Source organism: Neolamprologus brichardi, chromosome 15, assembly GCF_056152115.1.
Source record: "Neolamprologus brichardi isolate AB-2024 chromosome 15, ASM5615211v1, whole genome shotgun sequence".
Lineage (NCBI taxonomy): Eukaryota > Metazoa > Chordata > Actinopteri > Cichliformes > Cichlidae > Neolamprologus > Neolamprologus brichardi.
The window spans coordinates 18,479,093-18,505,404 of NC_142118.1; the positions used below are offsets into that span (position 1 = coordinate 18,479,093).

Here is a 26,312-nt window from a genome sequence, read left to right on the forward strand (position 1 = left end):
TGTTAATACTGTCCTTATTCTAGACAATACGTTTTTGTAAATTCACAGCATGACACAGTATATGACCTCCTTATCCTGCACTAAACTGCCTTGTATTTTATGCAGCCTTTAAATAACACAGTTAGTACCCTAATTTCTGTTGTTTGACATTTTAGTGGTAACAAAAACACACACAACTTCAAATCATGGGCAGCACGGTGGCATGGTGGTTGGCCTCACAGCAAGAAGGTCCTGAGTTTGACTTCACCATCTTGCCCATGCTTTTCTGTGTAGAGTTTGCATGTTCCCCCATGTTTGCGTGGGTTCTTTCTAGGTACTCCGGCTTCCTCCCACAGTCCAAACACATGCACTTAGTGGGGTTACGTGATTCTAAATTACCCATAGGTGTGACTATGAATGGTGTCTTTCTCTCTGTGTTAGCCCTGCGACAGACTGGTACCAACTACCTGTGGTGGTTGAAGTAGGCTCCCAACCACCCACGACCCCTTAAGGATAAGTGCAAGAGAATGGATGGATTGATGGATGGATGGTGCAAATCCAATATCTGACTTAAAACTTCTAAAGGAAAAAAAGTGAGCTTACATGTAAGTTTAAAATTTTCAGTTTTGGGATTGTCACTGAGCAGTCTTACCTCTCCAGATAAATTTCCTTCTTCCTCTGCGCATCTATCTTTCATTCTTTTGTCTTTCTGGGAAAAACAGCACCTGTAGCTCTACCTAGCAGATACACTGTGTAACAAACTGCACAAAAACAGTTGATGTGTTTGCTGTTTGTTGAGAAAGGCTGCATTGTAAATGACAGGTCGCTTAAAAGCATTATTCCATTTATGCACATATTTTCTTTAACATAACGGTGGAGAAACTAAATGTTCATAATATAAATATTAACTCACTGTCAGTCTTGACATCGATGCAAAACTATGGTCTGTTATTTATTATTATGTAAGTTTGATAAAGTCAGTCTCACCTACCAGCAAAGTTTTTTGGCTTATGTACTTTAAAAAACAATATTGGTGAAACTATAACCCTGCTAAATCAGGTCAGTGCATCTCTTGTCATCAATGATGCCAGACAAAGTTTCACTTTTGCTGTTGCAGTTTTATTCATCAGGCAGTCGCAAAATGAAGCTTTTTTATTTTTTTACACATTTTTTTAAAAACTTTATGAGGTGTCTAAATATCAAGTGATGATAAAATGGCTAAATGATCATTTAAGCATTATAGTCACGATAGAGCAAAGACTGCTGAATTGTCATGGGATCTTCTGGTCTGGTGTTGATTACATTGCAAAGCAGGAGCCAGATCCTCTGTTGAACTGCGCTCTATGACATCTCATCATCAAGGCGAGCAACATATCCATCTTTTAGGCTGGCAATACCTTCCATCCAGGCAGGCCCATGTCTGGCAGAAAACACCAAGATTTGAGAATTTAAAAAAAACAACAACCAGAAATCCCTTTTTCTTAATTTATCATCACTAACAGTAACTTTTAGAGAACATTCCTTACTCAATCACTCCCTTAGCCAGCCTCTTCAGTCTGTCTGGGTATTTGCTTTCTACAAAAAGGTTGAAAGTTAAAAAGTTGTCACCACATGAGAATAAATACAGATATACTGAAAATAATGTTTTTATGATGCTGATCAATTAATCAGCAGCAGCAACTGTATTTTCAGTTTCTTATTGGATAATTTAATAGAACATTATATAAAGACAGCACATTCATTCAGACATTCCAGTGTCCACATATATGGCACCATTTTATGTGTGTGTGTGTGTGTGTGTGTGTGTGTGTGTGATTGTGTGTGTGTGTGTGCGTGCACCTCCTCCACCTGATTCATTAATTTTCTGTCTATATATATATATATATATATATATATATATATATATATATTTATATATATAAACATATATATATATATATATATACATATACATATATATATATATATATATATATATATATATATATATATATATATATATATATATATATATATATATATATATATATGTTTTGGCAAATATTTGAAATTAATACATTCAAAACAATCTTGTTATATAGTGTATATAGTGTAATTGTATTAGAGTGAGTTAGAAAATAAATTAGTTTAAAAAATTATGATTTTTCCCTTCAACAATTATAGAAAAACAAGTGATAAAATAAACAAACTGAAATACATTTACTTTTTTAGTGAATTTAGTGAATTTTTTTTCTTGTTTTTTTCAGTGGTTTTGCCAAAGACCAAACTTATTCACTATTTAGGTTGACCCAATACAGATGGGATAAGCACTTTTTTCAATCAGAGCTATCTAGAGGAAATGGCGGTGGTACAATCTTCTAACTGGTGAACATGTTCTACTCTTTTAGTTTCACCAAAAGTTCAAGAAAATCCACTGTAAAAAAGAGGGAATGTGTGATATTTCCAAAGGTAAATTATTGATAGCCTTAATATTGACCTTAACTGTGAATGTACGTTTTGCTGTCATTATGCAGCTTTACCTTTAAACTTCCGTAAACCGTTTTGAAACCCCGAACGAAATCGAGGCTCCACGGGTTCAGCCATGAACAGGACCAGTGTCAACACAAGAAAGATCACAACACCCTTCATCCTGAAACACAAAAACGTATTGCAATAATTATATCAAGGATCAAAGTCATTCTTTAAATGATTTCTTAATATGCATAAATACATATTACACATAATATATATATATATATATATATATATGTAATACCAGCTTTCATTGCAAAAGTTTCTCTTTATAAATAAAGTTGTTCTATTATTTACCTTAGATTAAGTGTTAGAGATGGTAAATTGTGAGAAAAAGTGAGCAGACTGAGACTGAGAGTGTATCTGGGCCTTTTTAATGGAAGCAGTGGCAGGAATGGGGGGGGGGGGGGGGGGGGGATAGCTATTATCAGCTCTAGTTTGTTATGTTGTAATGTTTCGTACTCTGCAATGTATTTTGCAACAACAGATAACATTTTGATCTAATGAGAACTTCTTATGTCACTTCTCTACGGTCAAGGTTCACAGAATAATTCTTCTGTATGGAAGTGGTTTGGTTACTATGTGAAATGGCCAAAAAATAGAGAAAAAAAGTGAACTTGGCAGAAAACCATTCTTGTGTAAACCTGGTGATAGCTGGTTTTAACTGTTAAGTAGTTTGAATGTTATGAGAACGTAACAAAGAAGGGTTTGTATATATTAAGTATTCTTGCTGCGCCTACTGGCAGTTGAACTTTTATTTTAAAAGTGTGTATACTACAGAAAGGAAATCATTGTGTACATACTACTACACATTTGTACTTCAATTCAAAAAAGGTAGACTTTCATATTCTCTGTATTCATTACACGTAAACTGAAATATGTCAAGCTTTTTGTTTTAATATTAATGATTATGGCTTATTGTTAATGGAAAGTCAAAGTTCAGTATTTCAGGTTATTAAAAAATTTAATTCTGAGTCTGAGTAAAACTGCTATTTAGACAAATTGCCATCTATCTCTCAGCCTGGTTCAACACATGCATTATAATCATAGGGACTGCTGACTTGACAGATGAGAATCACTGACGTCCTCCACAAGGAGGGTACCAGAAAACCAAAGAAGGTCATTGCTAAAAAGCTTGGCTTTTCACAGGGTGCTATATCAAATCATATTTATGGAAAGTGGACTGGAAGGAAAACGTGTTGTATGAAAAGGCAGAGTAACAATAGGGATCGCTACAGTCCTGACATAATTGTCAAGAAAAGTTCATTCTAGAACTTGTGAGAGCTTTACAAGGATTGGATCGAGGCTGGTGTCAGTGCATCAAGCATCATCACCCACAGAGATCTTCAGGAAAGGAACTACTGTTGCAACTGTCAAATGGCTGCGGTGGCCCTAAGGGGTCAAATTTACTGCAACTTTGGGAAATACTAACATATAGAAAAAAAAATGTAGCAAAATGTTATGCTCCCCTAAAAGGGGTCCAGGCAATGAGGGGGAAGTAACAAAATGTGTCCGGGTCAGAAAAAGGAGACAGAGGCAAAATGGTTAAATGAAAGAGTTTTATTAAAGTTCCAATTAATAACTCAACTAAAAGAGACGGACAAGCTGCTATCACCATTTAAAGAAACAAAACTCAAGCGTTGGTCAGTGAACTGAAAAGTAAGCCAGAAAAAAGGTTAGTAACCAAACACTCCTCTCCACCAAGCAGGAGCAAACAATCACAAAAAACCAATCTCACTAGCTGCAACCACTCACATGGCACTCTGGCACCAGAGCACACCTTTATCTGCTCTTAAATACCTTTAATTGCTGATGTGAGTCAGCTGTACGATAGAAAAAAGTGGCACCTAAGGCAGGAGAGATGGTAGGACACTCCCACACAGGCAACTTCAGGAGGAGGCCCTGCTAGGGCCGTAACACAAAAGCTCATACAAAAGGGTTTTTTTTGGTAAGACAATGTCTTACTATTATCCATTTACTGTTTGCTTGTCTGGTACACACATCATCATTTACACACACAAACTATGTACCTCAAAACATCACATATGTCTGACCCTTAGCTGACCACTGATCTGCGCTTTGGAGAACAAAATAGTTGCAAAGTTTTGCAATGTATGCCTTTCTCTTGTTTTGTATATATTCCTCTTCATTGTATATATTTCTCCTATTTGATATTTATTCCTACTCTCTACTATTTATACTTTGTCCAGCACAGTTGGTGTTGAGCACCTGCAATTACGTTGTATATGTACAATGACAATGAAGGGATCTACACTAAATTATTCTACTCTCACTCTCATTAAGTTTCCAGTCTTTACTGAAAGAATAATGCTAACTGTAAGTTAGCATTATTGAATGTAAGCAAAAAATGTAGCACCATGAATGTGTACTACTTACATATAGTGCATTCAGAGAGTATTTGCACCACTTCACTTGTCCTGGGTCATTTTGACCCAGCATTCTCAGTTTTCTTGTGTTTTTGTATTATGTTAAGTCCATTCGTCCAGCATTCATCGGCTGAGATCTCTCGTGAATTCTCTCAGCCCCCCTCAGCCGCTTCTGCTGGGAGCTCTGCCGAGCTGTCTCAGTTTACTGTCTCTGCCGAAACCTCGTGCGAGTCGTCGCAACTGTCTGATTAATAGTTGATCAACGACCCTTATGGGGACACTGCCAATAGGGCTTAAAAATCTGGGATTCTCCACCAGTTACTCTGAGAACTGAAGAAGTTTCCTGGATGAGAGGTGAAACGTCTTCAAGAAACTTAAAGAAGTCCAGTTGCTTTTCTTTCCAAGCTCCTTAGATTACCTGTTTTAAGATTAACCTTGGCCCAATTCAGATTTTCGCTGACTGGGGTGAATGCTGGGAGTACTTTCTGCTTCCCTTTATCCCACCACAGTGTTTTCCCTGGTAACCCCATACCCTCCTCCAACACAAAAGTTCCAAATGCCTGCTTAAAAGATGATAATTTGAGTAAATGTTTTGAACCAGGCGTTTGAACCAGGAGTTAAGAAGCACTACTACTTAACCATTATTGCCCCAAGAAAAGTGGTCTAACTGCACAATGTAAATATAGTAGATAATATAAATAATAAAACCAAATGCTTCTTCACATATCATGCATATGCACACACAGACACACACCGCTATTTCAGTTTAAGCATGTATAACAATTATTATTGTTAGTATTTATATATACAGTACTTAAAACAGATAACAATCACAAAGTTAAAATAAAATAAAAATCTAAAACAATATAAAAATGTAAACTGAAAACATAAACCAAAAAATAAATTCAAAGGATTAACTGGCACTGCACCACATACATAGTTGATTCTTGAAAGGATAGTTTGACCACCAGGTTAAGCTCCTAAGACCTGATCTCTTTCATGGCATGCATTTTTAATTTCTCTTTGCTATTTGGGCTGATTGGGGCCTGATGAATGTAAAAACAAAGAATTATCTTTTTACCTGATTTTGCTCTACAAGGGTCTGATATCCATATATGGGATACATTTCGATAGAACAGTTACAATATAATGTCCTCGTAAGTGGATATCAGGCCCTTCTAGGGCAAAATTTGTGGTCTAGACAACCCAAAATGTCCACATATGTGGACGCTGGGTTCTAGGAGGTTAAAGCTGTTCTACTCCTTATTTTACTCAACAGTGATGTGTTGTACCATTGAATAAATAAAAATGTTAAAGGAGTGTAATAATAAAAAATGTGGGTTGTTAGCTGAAGGAAATACCATGTGTCAGAGGGCTCAAACAAAAAAAGGCTTGAAATACTGAATAAAATTAAATTATTAAAAAAGGAACAATTTCACAATATTCTAATTTATCAGTTTTACTAATAGAGTCTAAAATAACTGTTGACTTATTGTTAGGCTAAGAAGCTCCGTCATGCTAGCTACGAAAAATAACGAAAATAAACTACACCTAAACTTGGTTTATAGCTGACCCAGATAGACTGCAGGTCATAACTTCTTGCCTGAAATTCAGTTCACCTGACACTCGGACCGGCGGCCGCCTCGGGTCTCTGCTCCTCCTGCCTCCCCTTTCCTTCATCCACCTGCAGGCCTCCACCACTTGCTAATGTTACTGAATCTGTGGAAGCTCCGATAGCCACCACAAGAAGTAAAGAATAACGACCCAATCTAAATCCCAGTAACGATTAACGCGCTCCTGATTTTGGCATAATAACTAGTTACCGTCCTCGTTACCACAATAATAACGTAGTTACTGTAACGCGTTACTTAATAACACGTTAGTCCCTACACTGCTGATGGGACAGAATGTACCACAGTTAGATCAAATCATTTCCTTGTTTCTTTCATTACCAAAAGAAAAGACATTTAATTGGTATTTTTGTGGATCTCCCTTTTCTGTGATGGATGTAAGGCCTGGTCTGGCCCATAATAATTAAAATACAATGCTTAAAGGCTCTTGTTTTATGAAATAAAAATCCCTGTCACCCCTTTCCTTTAGCAGTAGTATTAGTAAGTATTTCATGCCTTATTTTACATTCAGGGTGTTGGCAACATATCATTTGGTTTTTGCATTCCAATTGAATAAGATAAAAAAAGGTTTTTGAAATAGTGAAGGCAGTCTTTTTTTGTTTGTTTGTGTGATTGTTTTATGCAACTTTTGTGAATTTTGGATTTACTGACAGGTGTATACAATGCCTATTGGCACTGAATAATTCCTAAAGACTTCAGCAATAAACAGATATGCATTGAAAGACTGTTTACTAAAATTATCATACACTGTTTTTCCTACCAAAGTTAATTTAATCATTAGGCAAAAATTATTAATTATTTTGAATAATAACCACAAACAAAGTTTGTTTTTGCATTGCAGGTTTTATTCACGTGGACAGTTTGCAAATCAAGCCATTTTACAGTTTTGAAAATTTGAGCTGTAGCAAAAATCAGACTACTTTTATATTGCTATGCTGCATTTTTCAAACAGAAACCCTTATCCCGTAATTCTTTGTGTCTTCAGAACAAATTCGTCCCTGATGTAGGTTGGGCTTGATCATTATCTGCTTGTTGGTTTCTGTATGTTGTGAAATTGAGATGAGAAAATTAAAATTAGTGCAGAAGGAATCATTCAGTTGATCAGCAGTGATCCATCAGAAGAATACTTATTCACAAAGAATATATTTTTCTAATAATTTTAGGCTAAAATTCAGAAAGTCATAGATTTTAGCTACTTTGTGTTATCTGAAATATTAAATCAGTTGGACATAGCCCAATTTACTTCAGTATGACATGCCCTGATAATAGACCTAATGAAGGTAGACCATTTTGTTTTGTTTTTCAGCTTTGAATATGTCGTTTACAGACTTTAGGATTTAAAAAGATGAAATCAACAAAATGAACAGCCTGATCACAATTAGTTACCTGTTGTTCATTTTCTCGGAGTTTCTGTGTGCTGATATGACAGAGACAAAAAAGATACAAAGCAACAGTAATTAGTATGTTCATATTTGGGTGTAATTTTTTTTCTTCGATTTATAATTATGGAATAAATGTTAGTTATTGAGTGCGGGTGCTATAGAAAAGTGACAGCATCAACATTCATGGAACCTGCATTGATTCCCTACATGTCTCAGTTTTACTACATAACCCCACTGAGTACTGAATACTCTATGGCAAAATAAACAATGCATATTATATTCAATATTCCAACACCACAACTTTTTCTGGCTTTCCCCCCCCCAAGAGTTTAGTTTTTTGGAGTTATCATTGAATCCACGATCAGTTGTGATTTACCTTTCCATGCTGCTTTGCCACTTTTGTATGCTTCTTTTAAACCTCCCCAGGTAGATTGAAGGCGCTTAAAAAAGCACTCTCCTGGTTCGGCCATGAGGACAACCAGGGACAACACAAGAAAGAGCATAACAAACTTCATCCTGCAAAACAAAAATATATCAAGACCTATAACGTTATAAATACCCTACTCTTTCACTGATAGCTTGTTCCTCAATGTGTTTTACATTTCAGAATAAATCTTACTTATGTCACAATACATGTTGAGTTTACATAACCGACAGATTTTGCATTAAGTAAACATGAAATGTCGTTTACCTGAACAGATGGAGTCCAAGTCAATATCTGCAGAGATCTAAACTTTTTAGTGGGGGGTTTGGTTTTAGTGGTTACACTCAGTTTCTCAATAATAAGTGGGAACCCAGTACTATTGCACTATATATATCATTTTGGGCAGGAGGTGCTCTAAAGTGTTTTCAACTTGTGAGAGAGTTTTTTGAGTCATGAGTCAGCTTCCATTAACCAATGAAATGAAAACAGAGCTGTGTTCTTAAAATATACACATTTCGAGCTAAACACCAAAAAAAAAAAGATGCACAATATTATAATACTGTGCATCTTCAAAACAAAAAGTTGCCTGATGAAAAGTAATTGAAACAACAGTTTAATTTTCTAGCTTGAATCACTGGGGTTTATTATAAATGTTTTCTAACCTTAACACAGAAATAAGTACATAGGAGATTCAGATTTTTTAAATTCTCTTACTGAGTTTCACTTTGAGTTATTACAGTAGCCAGGTATCTTAGCTGTGGTCAAACACTGAAAACAGGGGCAAACACCTAGTTTAAATCTGTGAAATTACGTTATAAAACTGACATCATTTTGCCTGAATAAGCATCCATTCAAAATTTTGTAGGTATTTAGATACCTAGTCTTATTTTTTCTTCGTTTCACTAAAATAATCAAGGTGGAACAACCTGAAATCGTAATTTGTTCTTATTTGTGCTTTTTCAATGACAACATGTTGAAGTAGGAAAAGCAGAAAAGTAGATGACAATGTGCATCCGGGCCAGCTTTCACATTGTCATGACCTTTAACTAAGTGGCAAGTCAAGGCATTAGGCGTACTGCAGTCATTGCCATGTTTTTGGTTGATCACAAATTTGAGGTCTAAACCTTTTTTATTATGTGTCTTGATAGTGTGCAAGAAATACATCATTTACCATAATAATTAAACTTGCTGAGACAATAGCACCATTATTGAGTAATTTTACATGCAATCTTTTTGTCCTCCTTTGCTACTTGCAGTTTTACCGAATACATCTTGAGCAATTTAAAAGTCTCCTAAAACACATTTCTCAGTTTAAGCAATCCTCATGACTAATATAAACACAATGGCTAATCGTACATCTTCCTGATAACACAAATACACTGACCACAGAGTAAGCTTTCACAACTTTCTGCGTTCAGTTGATTTTTCATATAATTATAAGAGTCATTTGGTTGCTCATCCTACAAACTCTAGGAAGAGTTTGTAGGTTGTTTTTTTTGTTTGTTTTTTTTAAAAGATACATTTTCATTATTATTGGAAGATTGAACACATTTGACATTTTAATGCCAACATGCAGATGGAACCTTGTTTCAAAAATTTGCTGTTCTGAAAAGCTTGTTATTTTAGGAATAACTAATAGAAAAATATTCTTCTGTAAAACCACCAGTTGCTAACATTTAGCCATCTTATTTAAATTATTTGACTAAAGTGTTAAACTAGAAACATCCATGTCACCAGCTTGACTTCAAAGGCCTTGAGTCCTAAATACACTTTGTGCTCTGAAACTCTTAAAAACATAGAGGAAATGTGCAGCTGCTCATCTTATCAGATGTCAAGTCATAGTGCTTGTGCAAGATCATTTGTCAACATCACACAGTGATGAACAATTTGAAGCAAATTCCTATGATGAGTTAGAAACAAAAAAGGGTAGTAACAAAAAGGCCTCAATCATACTGATTGTGCAATAAGTGCAATGTACAGAAGTGTGCCAGAAAATGGTGCAAGCACTTCTAATGAAATCTAAGAGTCACTTCGAGGACACAAATTTAGTCTTGTCAACTAAAACCTTAAAATAAGCTAAAGTAAGCAGCAAGACTAAATGATAAGCTTTTTACCAAAACAAATTGAAGGTTATAAAATAACTATAATAAATATAATCTGTACGTTTCTTCAAGAAGTTCCATCTTGCCTTACTCCATCAGCGCCATTATATTGCTATGTAGTAACATCCAAAAAGTACCTTTTCCATGTAGTTGTTTTATCACCTGCAACAATCTTCCTCCACTTTAGGGCTGTCGATTATTTTATTAATCAATTATTCCATTGGTTAATCAAGTAAACAGATAATAATTATTTTTTCTCTTATTAAAAAGCAGTAATAAAAATTCAAATGACAAAAAACAGGTCTTTCACTTTCACAACAAGCAGGTTAGTTGTTTCTATTTTAGAAATTGCTTTAATAGCTTTACTACTTAAAAGATCTACATATAAAAAAACAAACTAAACTCTTTCATTACACTTACATGACATAATAAAGTTTTTTTTTAAAGAAAATATTTCCTTAAATGAAAATATAAATAATCTAATGTACACTAATGTCAAATAAAATAATGTACACATGCAATCTAAACTAAGGCATAAATTATGTGACAGTATTGTATCACTTCGCTGAGGTACATTTAGTGTGTGTATATTTTTTTTGTGCATGTGTGTCTGCATGTTTAAGTGCAATATCGAATGAGTGAGTTTTTCTCTGTCTTTAAAAGGAGCATGTGTTAGGTGCAGTAAAGAAAAGCAAGCGTATCAGCATTCTGATGTTTGCCCTGAGTTTGATACAAAGTTGAGCTCCTGAAAGGAAGATGTATTGACATCGTAGATGTTAATAATTAAAGTTAATACTAATTCAGTGTCAAACCGAACACCCCCGGGTCTATGGCTTAAAGTTTTACTGGTCCATCCATTTTTATTGGCCTTCAGAAAATGTTGTTTTTTCAACATTTTTTAATAATAATGCAGTCTAATTAATATAATACTTGATTTTATTTCCGTCTTAATCTGAAAAATGTTTGAAATAAATAAGGTCTAGTGCACCCAATACCACCCCTTTAGCTTTACTCCTGCTTCCTGCAAGTACGAGTGCGATACAAAGTGGGATGGCTAGGAAAGCATCAGCCTTCAGGAAGCTGCCTAATTTAAACATCATATCAAACTTAGTTAACCATTGACTAAGTTGACTTTTGTAACTTTACTGTGGATTTACTCCATTTAAAACAAAGTACAACGCCACTACTAACAAGCTCCAAAGTTCACTTTTCTTCATGTCAGAGTTTGTTGACCTATCTGCTTAGGTTGCTGGCAGGCTATTTCAGCTGCTTTAATGCGTTAGGCAGAATACAGTTTTGAGAGGTCAGCACTCTGTCACAGGATTAACACAGACATACAGGCAACCATTTCAACTAGTACGGTTGGGTATCTTGTCAAAATTCAATTGAGCTGAAATTTTTTATTGCTCAAAGAGCAACACTCCTAATGCAGTCAGAGCATTAGGAGTATATATTGATATAGAAACACACACACTATCATGTAACACTATCAAAAACAGTTTTTGGCATTACTGGTTCTTAGCACCTTAAATTGTTTTTTAAATGATGAGATATATTATTATAGGCACTGCTGATATATGCTTCTGTAAAACTGCTAATTGTTAAAATTGAGATATTTTATCAAAATTACGTGACTAAAATGTACAGTGCATCTGGAAAGTATTCAGAGCATTTCACTTGTTCCACATTTGTCATGTTACAGCCTTATTTCAAAATAGATTCCATTTATTTTTCACCTCAACATTCTGCACACAGTACCCCTAATGCTAGAAATTTGTAATGTCTAATGAACTTAACATCTGTGTCCAACCAACTGTTTGCGCTAAAACACTTGCCATGTGATTAAGTGCTCTATATAGAGTAAAGGCATAGACACATTTTCAGGACAATGCTCAATTACAATCTGAATTTTGCCCTAAAAGGTTATAGAGAGTCAATATAATACATGTTAATGAACTTGATTTCAAACACAAGCTTAAATTGTAACATTTAACACTGCAGGAAGTTAATAACAAGTGTCTATTTATCAAAAAAAACTAAACAAACCATTAAATGACACATCAGTGACCTAACTGAGTTAGATCACTGACGTGTCTTAAAAGATATGCTTTCTTATTAGTGTAATTTAACATAACTATGAAGTAACATAAAAACATGCCGACATACTTTGTGGAAAAAAACAAACAAACAAATGCTATTTAATTCAACTTTAAACATTCAATTTTTTTCATTTGTCTTTTGTGAAATATTCGTTTCTCTTACCCAATGTTGACCACTTTAAGAATTTGCTTTAATTTTAGAAAAAATGTGCTTATGATGCTTTTTCATGTCTGTGGATACCCTTTTATCAATAAGGATCTGCTACCAGTAACGGTAAGCTGAAGATATGTCATGCAACGACCAGCGAACTTTGTAACACACTTTCAACATTGCATGTTGACTAAATTCATTGTTAATTATACTTCATGTAGTATTTAACCTAATAAGTTTTTTTTCTTTATCTCATTCAAGCTCTAGTATTTTTCCACTGCTTTTCCCCCTCCATTATTGTTGTTGCATTTTCGCCATTTTGTTTTTAACACAGCAGCTTCACTGCAGAGTGGTTTCTTGTCATGCCAGTTGTCTAAGTTTATTTCACAGTCAGTGTTCTTAAACCCAACCTATTAAATTCACCAGTTACTATGTTGTGTTGTTATTAGGCATTTTTGCTTTGTGAAAGGCTTTTTCAATAGGGGCTGCAGAAGGAGATTTTTTAAAATCAAGACACTCTTTTAGGAGCTCTTCTAGCCCCTCTCGGTAATCTTCCAAGAAAATAATGACATGTTTTTATTAGGGCAGTGTTTCTTCCTTGAGCCATCTGAATGAAGCATTTTCAGAGCCTTTTTCTGATTTGGTTGAAGAAAGAACTAAATAGGATGGTATTTATGTAACACTTACCTATTCTTGGTGAGCACTCAAATCACTTTTTACACTGGAAGCCATATTCACACACACACACACACACACACACACACACACCTACACACACACACACACACACACACACACACACAATTATACAGTATAAAACATAGAATATGGTTTTTATCAAGTGAAACCTAAAAACGAGTATCAATTAAAACCTACCAAAGTAGTGCTCTCTCCCCTCCCCAAGTGGCTTACTTGTTTGGATCCATCCTTTAAATTTCTGCCATCTTGTGGCTGCATTTTTGTTTGTCTCTCAAAGCATACTTAAGCCACTGATTGAGTGTGCCTGTTTCCAGTTTACAATGGCATGAGTTTGCTAAGGTTATTCTAGTTATTTGTGCATGGTCGTGGTCAATGAATCTCAGGTCTTTGATGGGCAACTAATAAGAAACCAATCACCTAAATATATCACCTTAACAGATAAACTCCAGATTTCTAACCAGCTTAGAGAAAGATGTAAAGGAACTGGAATGAAAATTGAAGACATTTTCAATAACTCATAAACGGCTATGATATGTTGCTAATACTCTTTAAACCCCTGTAGATATTGGCAGTTCAGTATGTTGTTCAGCGCTCCAACTTTTAATTTAGCTATGATTTTTTTTTTTAGTAATATACTGTATTTTAGCACACTTTTTGAAAACAGTGTAGGCCTGTATTTCTGTTTTTCATTGCTTGTGATTGAATAACTGAACTTACAGCTTAAGCCTCAAGAACTAGTGATGTGCGATACCACTGATTTCCTTTCCGATCCAATACCAAGTAAAATTTAGGGTAGTATCGACGATACTGATCCGACACCGATACTTTGTACAAAAACTTAATGTTTCATTGTATTTCATAATACAATATATTATTGTATTATTTTAATTGTAATAATAATATAATAATAGAGCTTTATAATGATTACAGGACATCAGACTACTTGTTCTTATTGCTAATAATGCAGAATAATCATATAGAATTAAAAAACCTGAAGTTGTGCGCTATTTGAGCATGTTGCCTGCCTGCAGAACTAAAGGACTCCGCAAGAGATGTCTGTCTTTCCCTAGCAGCACCTGTCCCTCTCCTCCTCTTCAGTTCGCCTCAACATAAGAGCCTTTTCTTTCACTTCTTCCATGTAAAGGTTGGCTACAATAGGTGACACCGGGGAGCCAATGGCGCAGCCATGTTTTTGTCTTTAGAAGCCCTCGTTGTATTTGAAATATGTAGTGGTGAGGCAGAGTTCTAACAGTGTGCAAATCTGATTGGGTGTGAAGTTGGTCCTGTCTTCCAAGGAGCTGTCTTCTTGTAGTCATTTTCTGACAGTCTCCACTGCCTCCGTGGTGGGTATGCAAGTGAAGAGAGAGACTACATCAAAGGACACCATGGTGTCATCTGGATCCAGGGTAAGTTTCTGGACCTTGTCGGTGACCTTGTCGGTGATGTGATGTGGGGTGTTCCCCACAAGAGGTGCCAGGATGGTAGCAAGGTGTTTCAAATTGTTGTAAGTGGCTGAGTTTATGCTACTGACAATGGGTCTGAGTGGGACACCTTCTTTGTGGACCACACCTCGGCTCATGTGATTAGGTAGAGGATCATCAGGGGGTCCTTTGTCCTTCTTTGGGGGGAAACTCCCACTGGGTTTAAATCTGGGACTCTCCACCATTTGACCCTTAGAACTGAAGAAGCTTCTCGGATGAGAGGTGAAACGTCTTCAAGCAACTTAAACAAGTCCAGACGTTTTTCTTTCCAAGCTGCTTAGACTAAATTGGAAGTAGTTCCTTCCAATTCGGATGATCCAAATGATATAGTTTCTTTCCACTGTGTTCCTTTTAATGGGAAAAACTACAAATTTACCCCAGAGTACTAAAATATCAATATTTTAATATGAGAATCGATTCTAGAACATAAATTACTGGTATTGGAAGGATCCGCACACCACTATCAAGAACCGCGTCACCTCTGTTTTCATCTTCGGACATGGACAGGATGCAATGGCTGCTGTTTTGTTCATCTGTGAACTTACCTGCCCGCCCCCCCAAGTGGTACCCTAGGTACTGTACCTCCCTCCGTCCAGCCTCACACTTCTTCAGGTTGGCCTTGAGCCCCACCTTCCTCAGAGACTCCAAGACAGCGGCCACCCGCTGCACATACTCCGCCCAGGTGTTACTATGGATGATGACATCGTCCAGGTAGACAGCAGCATATGCAGCATTCGGACACAGTACCGGTCCATGAGCGTCTGGAAAGTGGCGGGGCTCCAAACAAGCCGACGGAACTGTGACAAATTGGTACAAACTGTACGGAGTGGAGAAGGCCAGTTTTTTCCTTGTGCTATGCAGACAGGGGGATCTGCTAGTAGCCCTTGGTTAAAACCAATGTAGCAGTGCCTAACTGGAGCTCGTCGACCCGGGGAATGGGATAAGCATCAAACTGTGGCACGTGTGACACAACAATTCATCTTGCGATAGTCGACACAGAACCGTATAGACCAGTGTTGGGCAAGTTACTTTGAAAAATTTATTAATTATAGTTACTAGTTACTTCTTCAAAAAAGTAACTGAGTTAGTAACTGAGTTACAAGATTCTAAAAGTAATTAATTACTTGAAAAGTAATTATTACGTTACTTTAAAAAATGTTTAACATTTTTTCCACGGTATAATTGGCCATTTTTAACTTTTACTTTTGATTTCCCCCCTATATTTTACCTTTAAAAACTATTTACTTTGCTTGTTTGGAATCATCCTTTTCAGCACAACCTAAGGTGTCTGAATTTACAGTTATGTTTTCATTTTGACATACTGTATTAACACAATTGATCTAAAGTCAGACAAAAAACATAAAATCTGAGTAGAAAAAGTTATATTTTTTACTGTAACAACCACAAACATGTTTATTGAATCATATTTAATAACCTTAAATGCAAATATAAATTGTGAATTTTAAAATCATATACACAAGTTTTGCCAACAACAAAGTTATTTGCATCCATTTACCTTTTACCCCTTTTTTAAATAACCATTTCAAACTATTTACATAACAGTCAGGTGTTGTGCATTCAATAAGATGCCACACAAATTATTTGTGCCACTCCAAATATTTCTGTGCACTATAAAGGAGAACATCACGGCCTGATACCTGCAGGTCTGACAGCAAGTGTATCACTGCTCCTGTTTTCTACCCTTCTACAGCAGTCAGCAGTCACCATCAGTGTTACAGCAATGTTAAAGAACAGTGGCCTGTTTCCACGGTCAGCCGTACATATTCATATCATAACATTACCTCCACCAAGTATGACAGATGAGATCGTATGCTTTGGATTATGAGCTTTGTACTTTAAAGGTGTACCAAATAAGGAAGCCGTGGAGTACACATCAAACTGTTAATTGACAAACTTGAAAACATCCATTTGCAAATTATTCCTAATGTCACATTTTCTCGACAATGACGAGATGCATTTCTGTATTTAAAATATGACATAAATTGTTAATTCTCTAGAGCAATGTGATTTGTGTGTGTCATCATCGGTTTCAATTAAGCTGCATAACCTTTGAGAAAATTAAGAAATATTTAATTTTTATTGTGAAAATTGTGCAATGTAATTTAAGAAAAATTGTATGATTGATCAACAAGGAGCAGCTACCAGTAACTGTAAGCCAGGGATAAAAGAGGCAAGGTTGATCACACACTTTTAACATTGCATTTTAACTCATTTATTCTCTTCATTTTGCATTATACTTAATGTAGTATGTCATGAGAAAATTTGCTTCAAGCACATTACCGAACATTACATTACAGAACATTACCGGGTTCCTGTACAACAGAGGGGCTCAAAGTTTTTCGCCAAGTGGCAAGGACCCTTTGTGGTCAAAAGGCAAGTGGCAAAGTTGCCTATGAGGTTGTATGGTCAAACAACCTCATAGTGAAGGAAAGGGATGTGTAAAACCTATAAACAGATATAATTTAAAACCCACCACAGTTAGAGCAGTCTTTCTCCATGTCTCTTAAACAGCATGTCATAAAGAAGCTCTTTCTTTCTGATTCATTTCTGCTATTTTGTGGCTGCATTTTTCTATTGTCTTTTGAAGCATACTGAAGCCATTGACTGGACGTGCCTGTTTACAATGGCTGGAGCTTGGCAATCATAAGCTAGTTATTTGTGCATGGTCATTGTTGATGAACCTCTGGTCTTTTGATGGGCAGCTAATGACAGACTAATGCTAGCGTTAAGTCATAGGTTCCCAAAGAGTGGGGCCCGCCCCCTAAGGGGGGCGCAGAGCCATTGCAGGGGGGGCTTGGACACTGCTAGCGTAATCCCACACAAACGCAAAGCAGGAGATGAAGCATCGCCGAATATGTTTCCAAACCAACTTCCTTCCAAGCCAAAGACTAGAAAATATGGTGAAGCATATCCAGGGGTGCACATAAGTGGTCCGCAGGTACGCATTCGCTGTCAAAATAAAAGACACGCACCAGATAAGAAGTTGCAACGTGTGTTTGCGTACATATGAAAGGCACTGTTTTTTCCGCTAGAGTGGGATTTTCACGGCATCTTCTGCACCAAATCTCTGTGCGTTCATCATTAGTTTGAAGCCAGCTCACCTCCTGCAACCACTTTTCCGAGAATACGCGCTTCTTTTGCGGTTCGGACTTCTGACATTTCTTTGGACGTGGAGGAACACCAAAGTATTTGCGTAAAGGAGCTTGCTTCTTCGACATCTTTAAGAGTTCTAAACAAATGTCTGTCCTCCTCCAGAAAATCTTATGTACGCAAACGCGAGTTGCAACTTCTTATCTGGTGCGCGTCTTTTATTTTGGCAGCGAATGCGCACCTGCGGACCACTTATGTGCATCCCTGACCATATCTTCCCTTTGGCTTCACCTGCACAAGTGTAGGTTTCACCTGCAGAATTGGTCTTCCCTGCGTTGGAAGCACGCGCTGGGCTCTCCAAATCACGGACAAACAGTATCCCACATTCTTTATTTTTAGTTCACAAACACTTGTTGTAATGACTAACTACTCCTGACATTTTGGAGATGTTAGCTCCTTATACAGTAAAGTTACAGTGGGATACAAATATTATCAGGCTGATCCTGCCATACTTTGTTCAAATAACGGACAAACAGTATCCCACAGTTGTTTATGTTTTTGAACCCATTTTGCACAGAGAGGCGTTTTTTGAAAAATGTATTAATAGCAATGTTGAATATTATTACACAGGAAAAAACAACTACACGTAAGATAATTACACCATGAAGCCTCTGCCTTTCTAAATGGAGGGACAGTAACTGCGTGTGTATATGTAAGCATGTAAAAACTGAAGATAGTAAGATTAACAATAACAGTATTTTGTCTCTATCTGCCATTCTGCAATTCATCTCATGTAAACAATAACGTAATAAAAAAGGCGTATACCTTTGACATTGTGTGACGAACTCTGTATTCCTCATCCACACGTCAATGCAAAAAAGGAGTTGTAAAAAATCTCAGTTTTCGGTGATTCGAAACGCCGTTTACGTGTGGACGAAAGGTCCAAACGCATAGAAACAGCTGCATTTTCAAAAATACCCGTGTAGGTCAGGACCAATGACTGTAGAAAATGGTCAGGATGTAGTGTAAACAGTGTTGCTAACTCCTCAGTAAGAAAAATCGCTATTGGCTGTCCTAAAAGTCGCTGGAAATCGCTAAAGACGTCATCACCTAATTTGCATAATTGGTCATTCTAATGTAATTGTAACCTACGTTGTTGGAGACATAACATTGTGGAAGAGACATAAAGTGAGTTAAATAATGTCCTAAATGCATTTGGTATTTATTTAGAACTACAAATTAAATTTCTTTTAGCAATTATTGTTTTTTTAATGTCACAATTGCAACCCTGCTCCTTTACCCAGACTTGGACCGGTGTTGTGCCAAAAAGTGATTGTCTGCCAAAAATTGATTTTCGGTATTTGCCAAAAACTGATTGCTCGTATTTAAACTGCTATAAGTAACTTGTTTGGCTATAATATGTGAAACATATTGTCACGGTACTGGGTCATGTGACCCAGTGTTTGAGTTTTAGGTATTTTTGTATTTATTTTCGATCTAGTTAATTTCTAGGTTGCTGTTTAGTCCTTATTTCTTAGTTGTTTCTGTCATCTCCCCCTGTACTCAGTCTCCCTGGACCCTGCGTCTATGTGTCATGTTTCTGGTCTATGCAGTTAAGTTCATGTCATGTTTTATCTCCATGTCTATGTCTCCGTGTTTCCTGTTTTATTTTGGAAGAGTCTGGTGTTCTTTGTTCATTGTAGCTAGTGTTACTCTCTTCTGTATTGTCATTATGTTTCATTCTAGTCAGCTGTGTTCTCATATGTCTCCACTTCCCCTGATCACCTCATGTGTGTATTTAAGTCCTCAGTCTTTCTTTGTTCGTCGTCACGTCGTCTGTGTACCTCCCCTCTGGTCAAGTTAAGTGTTTTTCAGGATTCTGTGCAGTTCATGTTTGCCATTTGGTTTATGTTGTTTTTCATGCAGCCGCACGATGAGGTTCCGTGCAGGTCATGTTCATGTCTGTTTTCGTCACGCCATTTGGTTCACAGTTTCCATGCATCTGCACAGCATTCTGTTCACGGTGGTCATAGTTATTCCTTTCAGTCAGGTTAGTGTTTTTCCAGTTTAGGTTTTTGGTTAGTTGCAGTCTCTGTCCCTGTTATGTTTTGTCTACTCCCTTCTGCATCAGCCCAAATAAAGGGCATATGACACATATGTCAAATGCATCCCCCGTGGATGACATAAAGTCATCTTGAGCCACAAACAACATTCGCGTAACAAGGTAGAAGCCGCAATCAGTTTGTGGCAGTGACTTTTATATAACCTTTATTTATGCAGTTTAATAAAAATCTCATTAACATTAAAAATGTATTTTGTAAGAGTAAGTTGGGCAAGAGGACAGCAGAAATGGCAGCAAATATTACAATAGTTCTGTAAAAATATTTTAAGTGGGGATAAAGGACCGGATTGGTTATAATATGAGTACAATAACACAGAGTTATAAAGATACTTGAAAAACAGATAATTTTTTAATATTATATATATCCCCTTTGTAAACCCTGTTCACGAAGTCTATTTACCAACATATGCAGAGATATTACACATAAAAAATACACAGAAACACTGGAAATCAGTTTTTGGCAGGCAATCACTTTTTGGCACAACACCGGCAAAAGTGACCCGAAATAGGCACTACGGGAGGAGTTACTTTGTGTGTGTGTGTGTTTATACGTAGTTGGACCACACATCACAAAAGTGGTGTGTGGTTGGAGGATGTGTTTGTGCGGGGTGGGGGGGGGGTGTTAGGTGGTGTGGGGGGCGCAAACATTTGTCTTGTAAAACAAGGGGGGCATAGTAAAAAAAAGTTTGGGAACCACTGCATTAAGTAAACAAGCTCTGTGCAATTTATCATCTGAACAGATAAGTTCCTGATTTCTAACCAGGTTGGTCATCATGTGAATTGGAATCCAGTGTGAAGACGTTTTTGATAACTCCTTTAGCACATTCCGATTGAAAGCCCCAGAAACAGCCTAGATGTGTTACTAATACACCACTTTATTAGTGCTCCATCGCTCTATTTAACTGAGATGTTTTTGTTAAAAATATACTGTAATTTTTTATGGGTTTTTTTTAATTAAGCTGCAGGATCGTTTTTCTGTTTTTCATTGCTGGTGATTGAATGACAATCTACTCTAACTCCTGAGTCACATGTTCTAACGTCACCACAATGCTAGAAAAAAAATTTTACATCCCATATTTTATCATTCATAAATTCAAATGCATTTGCAGTTTTTCCTTCTTGTCAGTTTATCTATTTGTCTATTTGTATTACTTTCTTCTCACCAAGACGTGACACCAAGTTTGGATTTAACAATACTTTGCAGTCCTGGAATATCAAAAACTTCATTACAGACAACTTAAGAGACCTATAACCTGAATTTTAAAATCATTTAAAATGAACATACTGTAGTATTGAAAGTGGTTAAGATATTTATGACTATATAAAGGTCACAGAAAAGTTTCAAATTACTTCAACAATAATTCAAACCACTGTGTCCTTTAAGGACAAATGTTTTTGTGCATGCAGATTTATTTTTTAGCATTGTATTAAAATGGGTTGGTGAAATAATAAAGCAGTTCTACACATTACAAGTGATGCAGAATATTTAACCTTACTGAGAAGTTATTCAAAACAACTTATTTGTCTCTTTAAATCATCTCATCATGTACTCAATCATTCAAACATGTCTTAAAGCCACGCGTGGTTATGTTAATTCGGTTATGCATTCTTTTCAACAACAGTAAAGAGTTTTAGACTTTCTCTTTCAGGTGGAAGTCTAGTTAAAAACAACTCTCTCTCGTTTGAGCTGCTCTCGGTTAAAGCGTTGGTTCAGCTTTTCCTGTTGCTGAAGTCGTTTCAGTTGCTGCAGTTGTTGCTGCAGTTCGTGCTCTACCTGCAGTTCTCCTCTTTGTCTGCGTTTTTTTATTAAGCTGTGGTCAGAGAGAAATGACAATTTCGATCTAGATGCAACAAGAGTAGTTGTCAAGCATTTGCAATAATTGTAGAAGCACAAGTTCTTACCGATGGATAGCCTTGCCAGCTGAATAAAAGAAAAAAGAGATGGAAATAATGTAGTATGAATTTGACACAGTATTATACATATAATATTAATGCAGGATGTACAATGCAATTATACCATTCAAAGGGAATGTGCCTGTAGTGTACATCTTACCATACTATAATTCATATAATATAAAACACAGTAATGCAGGATGTATAATGCTGTTACCGTATCTGTAGTGTACAACTTGCTTATCCTAAATTAGCTTTGTCTAGAAATGATAATTGAGCTGTGATCGTGGTATGTGATACCACGGCCAAAAACCAATAATAAAAGACTTTGAGGAAGCTAGCTTATTTTTCTGTGTTAACTGTATTATAGTGATGAAGTAATGATCACTGGCATTCCTAATTTTAAGTAAACAAAGGTAAAATAAATGAGGCAGAGGGTAAGATGTTTTCTATATTAGACAATTTTACAGGTCAACTTTAAAATTTTAAGCCCATAAGCCTCCAGCCAAATCTGACATTAGCTGTTGTTTTTAAATAAAATCAAACACCTCACTTTTTCAGAGAAATTGGTTCTCATCCTCATAAGGTTCCTGTGTAAAATAATGAAAGTACCCCTATATGCTATTGTCCAAACTTAAACTTTGGTGTGTTTCTTTCTAAGATTTTAAATGTATATGTATGTGTTTATGGTTATGCATATAGTAAACTTATTAATTACATAGGAAATCCGAGCAAAGAAACTGGTAAACATAGTTGTCCAACATTAAATTAAACACTGTAATGTTATTACAGTAGTTACACATCTCCATTCATACATTTTCTACAATTTCTACCAAGATGATGATTGTTAGAACACATGAGAACGGGTTACTGTAAAAAAAAATCCCTCTCATAATGGGTAAAAAAAATCTAAATATCAACAAGATTACCGCTAAAAAGTCCACCGATAATGTGGGAAACAAAGCCTTCCCCAGGTTCAGCCATGAGGACGACCATCGACAGCACAAGGAACAGTATAGTGCACTTCATCCTAGAGATAAGAATCAAAGAAATCCTATTACTTTATTTAAGTTGAATTTAATGGCTCTTTTTGAGTTATCAAGTTTAAGTAGTTTTTTTTAATTATATAGGTTGTAAGTAAAGTAAGGATATATTTAATACATACCTTTCTGATTGAGAGGGAATTCAATTGTTGTCTAAGGAAAGTAAGTGGTGTAAGGCCTACAAGTAATGATTGCTGTGTGTTTGCACATCTCTTTATATACCAGTTGTTGAATTACTTTATGTGTTGCTTGTGCAATACAGGATGGAAAAAGCAGAGTATCACATGGTATTTTGTAATGTACAACGAGCAATTATCTCTGTCAATGAGGTTATGTTTGCATGTGTGTAGTTTTCATTGTTTCTGCCTGTGCGCGGTTGAAAAGTTCAGAATGAATTCTGATACAATTTTGTATGATTGTACACAGCAAATCCAGCATGTCCAAATTAACACTGTCAGATTTGATTTCAACACTTTTAAAGTGTCTATATGGGTCCACACCAGAGAGTGTTAATTTAACTCTTTTTGGAGAGTTGGTACGTTAACTCTGATTTAGTGTTAAACACCAAATCTCTCTGGAGTTGATAATTTAACACTTGGTGTTAAGAGTTTATATATTAACTCTCAAAGAGTATTTTAGTTTAACTACATAAGAGTTATCTTCTAATTAATTCTAAAAAGCGGGAATTTTACTGTTCTGAACTTCTAGAAATTTCTTTTGGAAATAAACATTTACTAAAAAGACGCAATGGTTTTTGAAAAACATTTATTCTGAACTGTGCACCAAAATTTCAAAACATTTTCTGAAAGATGTGACAGTGTACATGTTCTCACTTTCATTAGAATTTCGTTTATCAAAAGGTCTGACATAGGTGAGCTGGTAAATGCAAATAACAGCATTCTCATCACTTATTTCAATAAATACAAAATACAATATGCATGTCCTTCATTCATCACTTTGTGGAACTTCAACGCACTTCTGCTCTCCCCCATATTCCATCTTCACAAGCATATCCTATGTGGAGATTGAATAAAAATTAGTTGACACTAATTAATGGCACAAATCAATTGCAGCACAGTAAAAAAAAAAGGAATCATTTTTGAGCCATTACTATTTTTTTACTACTACTAGTATTTTCCCAAAAGACAAGGACACAGGCAACAGGTAATACTGAACTAAATGTAAAACCTCAACCTTTTTCATTTTTACCTAAGCCGTGTGCACAAAACTCTGGAGGATCTAAATGCTAACGTAGAACTCAGTCGGGACTCGGGACGTCTGCTACTGCTGTTTGCTCGTTTTTTTATGGGAGATCGTTTTCAGGCTTCAAGTAGCACCATTATACCAACATTTCACATTCTATACATTGTTTTAAGTGTATTTGACCAAGAAATTTGACTGAAAATTCACATGCAAGCTTTTTTTCAAGGCTGTGGTATTTGCCCGCAAACAATACCTTTCAGCTAGCTAAAACAGAATATTATGCTATCAGCGAGCAACATGGCTAATGCCTTTCACACAGCTTTGTCTCAACTCCAAAGAGCCACAGAAGTAAAAGCTAATAACAATAATTGAAACAATCTTTGAAAACATGACTTACCAAGCATGGCAAACAACTCAAAAATGTTCTGAAACGGCTTCACTTCAGCTTGATTGGAGCCGTGCTGGGGGCGGAGTCTGTGAATTTACTCTATTGGTGTCATAGCCCCTGTAGGAGTTCAGAGTTAAGAGGTCAAGAGTTAATGTTTCCATTGTAACACCTCCAGATTTGAAATAGAAACACTCCTTTTTAACACTCGATTTTAACTACTATCATTTTACACCTCAGAGTTACATTAAAAGAATGTGACTCTACTTAGAGTAAAATTAACTCTAAGACTACTAACACCAAAACATTTAACACTTTTGAATTTGCTGTGTAGAGTGGTATTATCTTTGTGTCTTTTATACACCAAGGTCATCAATGTAGTGATTTATTGATGTTCATTTTCTTACGATCAGAATATCCCACTTTTTATTAGCGTTTCTTCATGAAAGAGTTTGAAAGCGCTAGAGTTAGTTTTGGGACGATGCTACATTTTTTGGTAATTTTGCCAAGAATTAAAAAAAAGGGAATAAAGTGGAGACTTTCAGCTTCATTTGACAAAAAAATTACCAACATTTTCAAACACAGTCCCTGATTTCCAGGAGTTCAAAAGTAATTGGTAAACTTACTGACAGATCGATTCACGGCTAGGTGAGATCTGTTCCTTTTTTGTTCCATGGCCAATCAGGCACATAAAATGACTGAAGCTGTGGCACACACCATTTATGATGGTGATCTGATTAAAGGGTTTTCTGAATAATCAGTTGAAATATCCATATTTTTTCTGTCTACAATTAGAATGCTAGTATACATAAATCAGTTAGGATGACTACAGTAGACTACATAAGATTTTCATTTTGGTCTGTAATAATTCATATTTCCCATCCGTTGACATGCATGTAAGGGCAGAACTAGGAATAGGATTTAGGAGCTAGTTCTCATAGAGAGGTTCAGTTCTCAATAGTTCACTTCTTTGGAATGGTTTGTCTGCTTGCCTATCAATTCGGCTTATCAGTTCCAGATGCACTTGTGTTACAATCGCTTGATTTAAGTTTGTCTGCTGAAGGGAGAAAAATTATGTCTGAAGTGTAGTGGTGTGCGGATCCTTCCGATACCAGTAATTTATGTTCTAGAATCGATTCTCATATTAAAATATCGATATTTTAGTACTTTGGGGTAAATTTGTAGTTTTTCATTAACAGGAACACAGTGGAAAGAAACTATATCGTTCGGATCATCTAAATTGGAAGAAACTACTTCCTCTTACGCCTTTCATAGTCATATGCGAAATAGGGCTGTATAAATGTGTCGCAGCCCCTGGCCAGTGTTGCCAACTCCTCAGTAAAGAAAATCTATCTATCTCTCTCTCTCTCTCTCTCTCTCTATATATATATATATATATATATATATATATATATATATATATATGTAGAGAGAGAGAGAGAGATACCCCGTCTTGGCAGACGTCCAAGAAAGGGTCTCCAGTATGAAGGGTTGAACAGCACCAGGTCCCAACATGGTTCACACCTACTGGCTGAAGATGCAGACGATCCTCCATGAGTGTCTGACAGCACAAATAAACCAGCTGCTATTTGACAAGAGACACCCAGAATGGCTAGCCAAAGGCTGGACAGTCCTGATCCCCAGGGATCCCCAGAAGGCACCGGTCCCATCCAACTACCAGGCAACTACCTGCCTCAGTACCACATGGA

At 36.2% G+C, this 26,312-nt stretch overlaps 2 protein-coding genes across 2 annotated transcripts in view; one reads left to right on the forward strand and one right to left on the reverse strand.

Annotated features, from left to right (window-relative positions):
* LOC102789944 (exostosin-1) overlaps positions 1-26,312 on the forward strand; it is a 294,744-nt gene that overhangs the window by 130,587 nt on the left and 137,845 nt on the right. The gene's annotated exons all lie outside the window — the stretch shown is intronic.
* LOC118455418 (uncharacterized) lies at positions 1,297-2,984 on the reverse strand. Its single transcript, XM_087851826.1, has 4 exons — positions 2,788-2,984; positions 2,499-2,608; positions 1,506-1,554; positions 1,297-1,399 (listed from the first exon to the last, which is right to left on the reverse strand). The coding sequence occupies exons 1-4, from the start codon at positions 2,982-2,984 to the stop codon at positions 1,321-1,323; spliced, it is 435 nt and encodes a 144-aa protein (XP_087707952.1). The 3' UTR covers positions 1,297-1,320.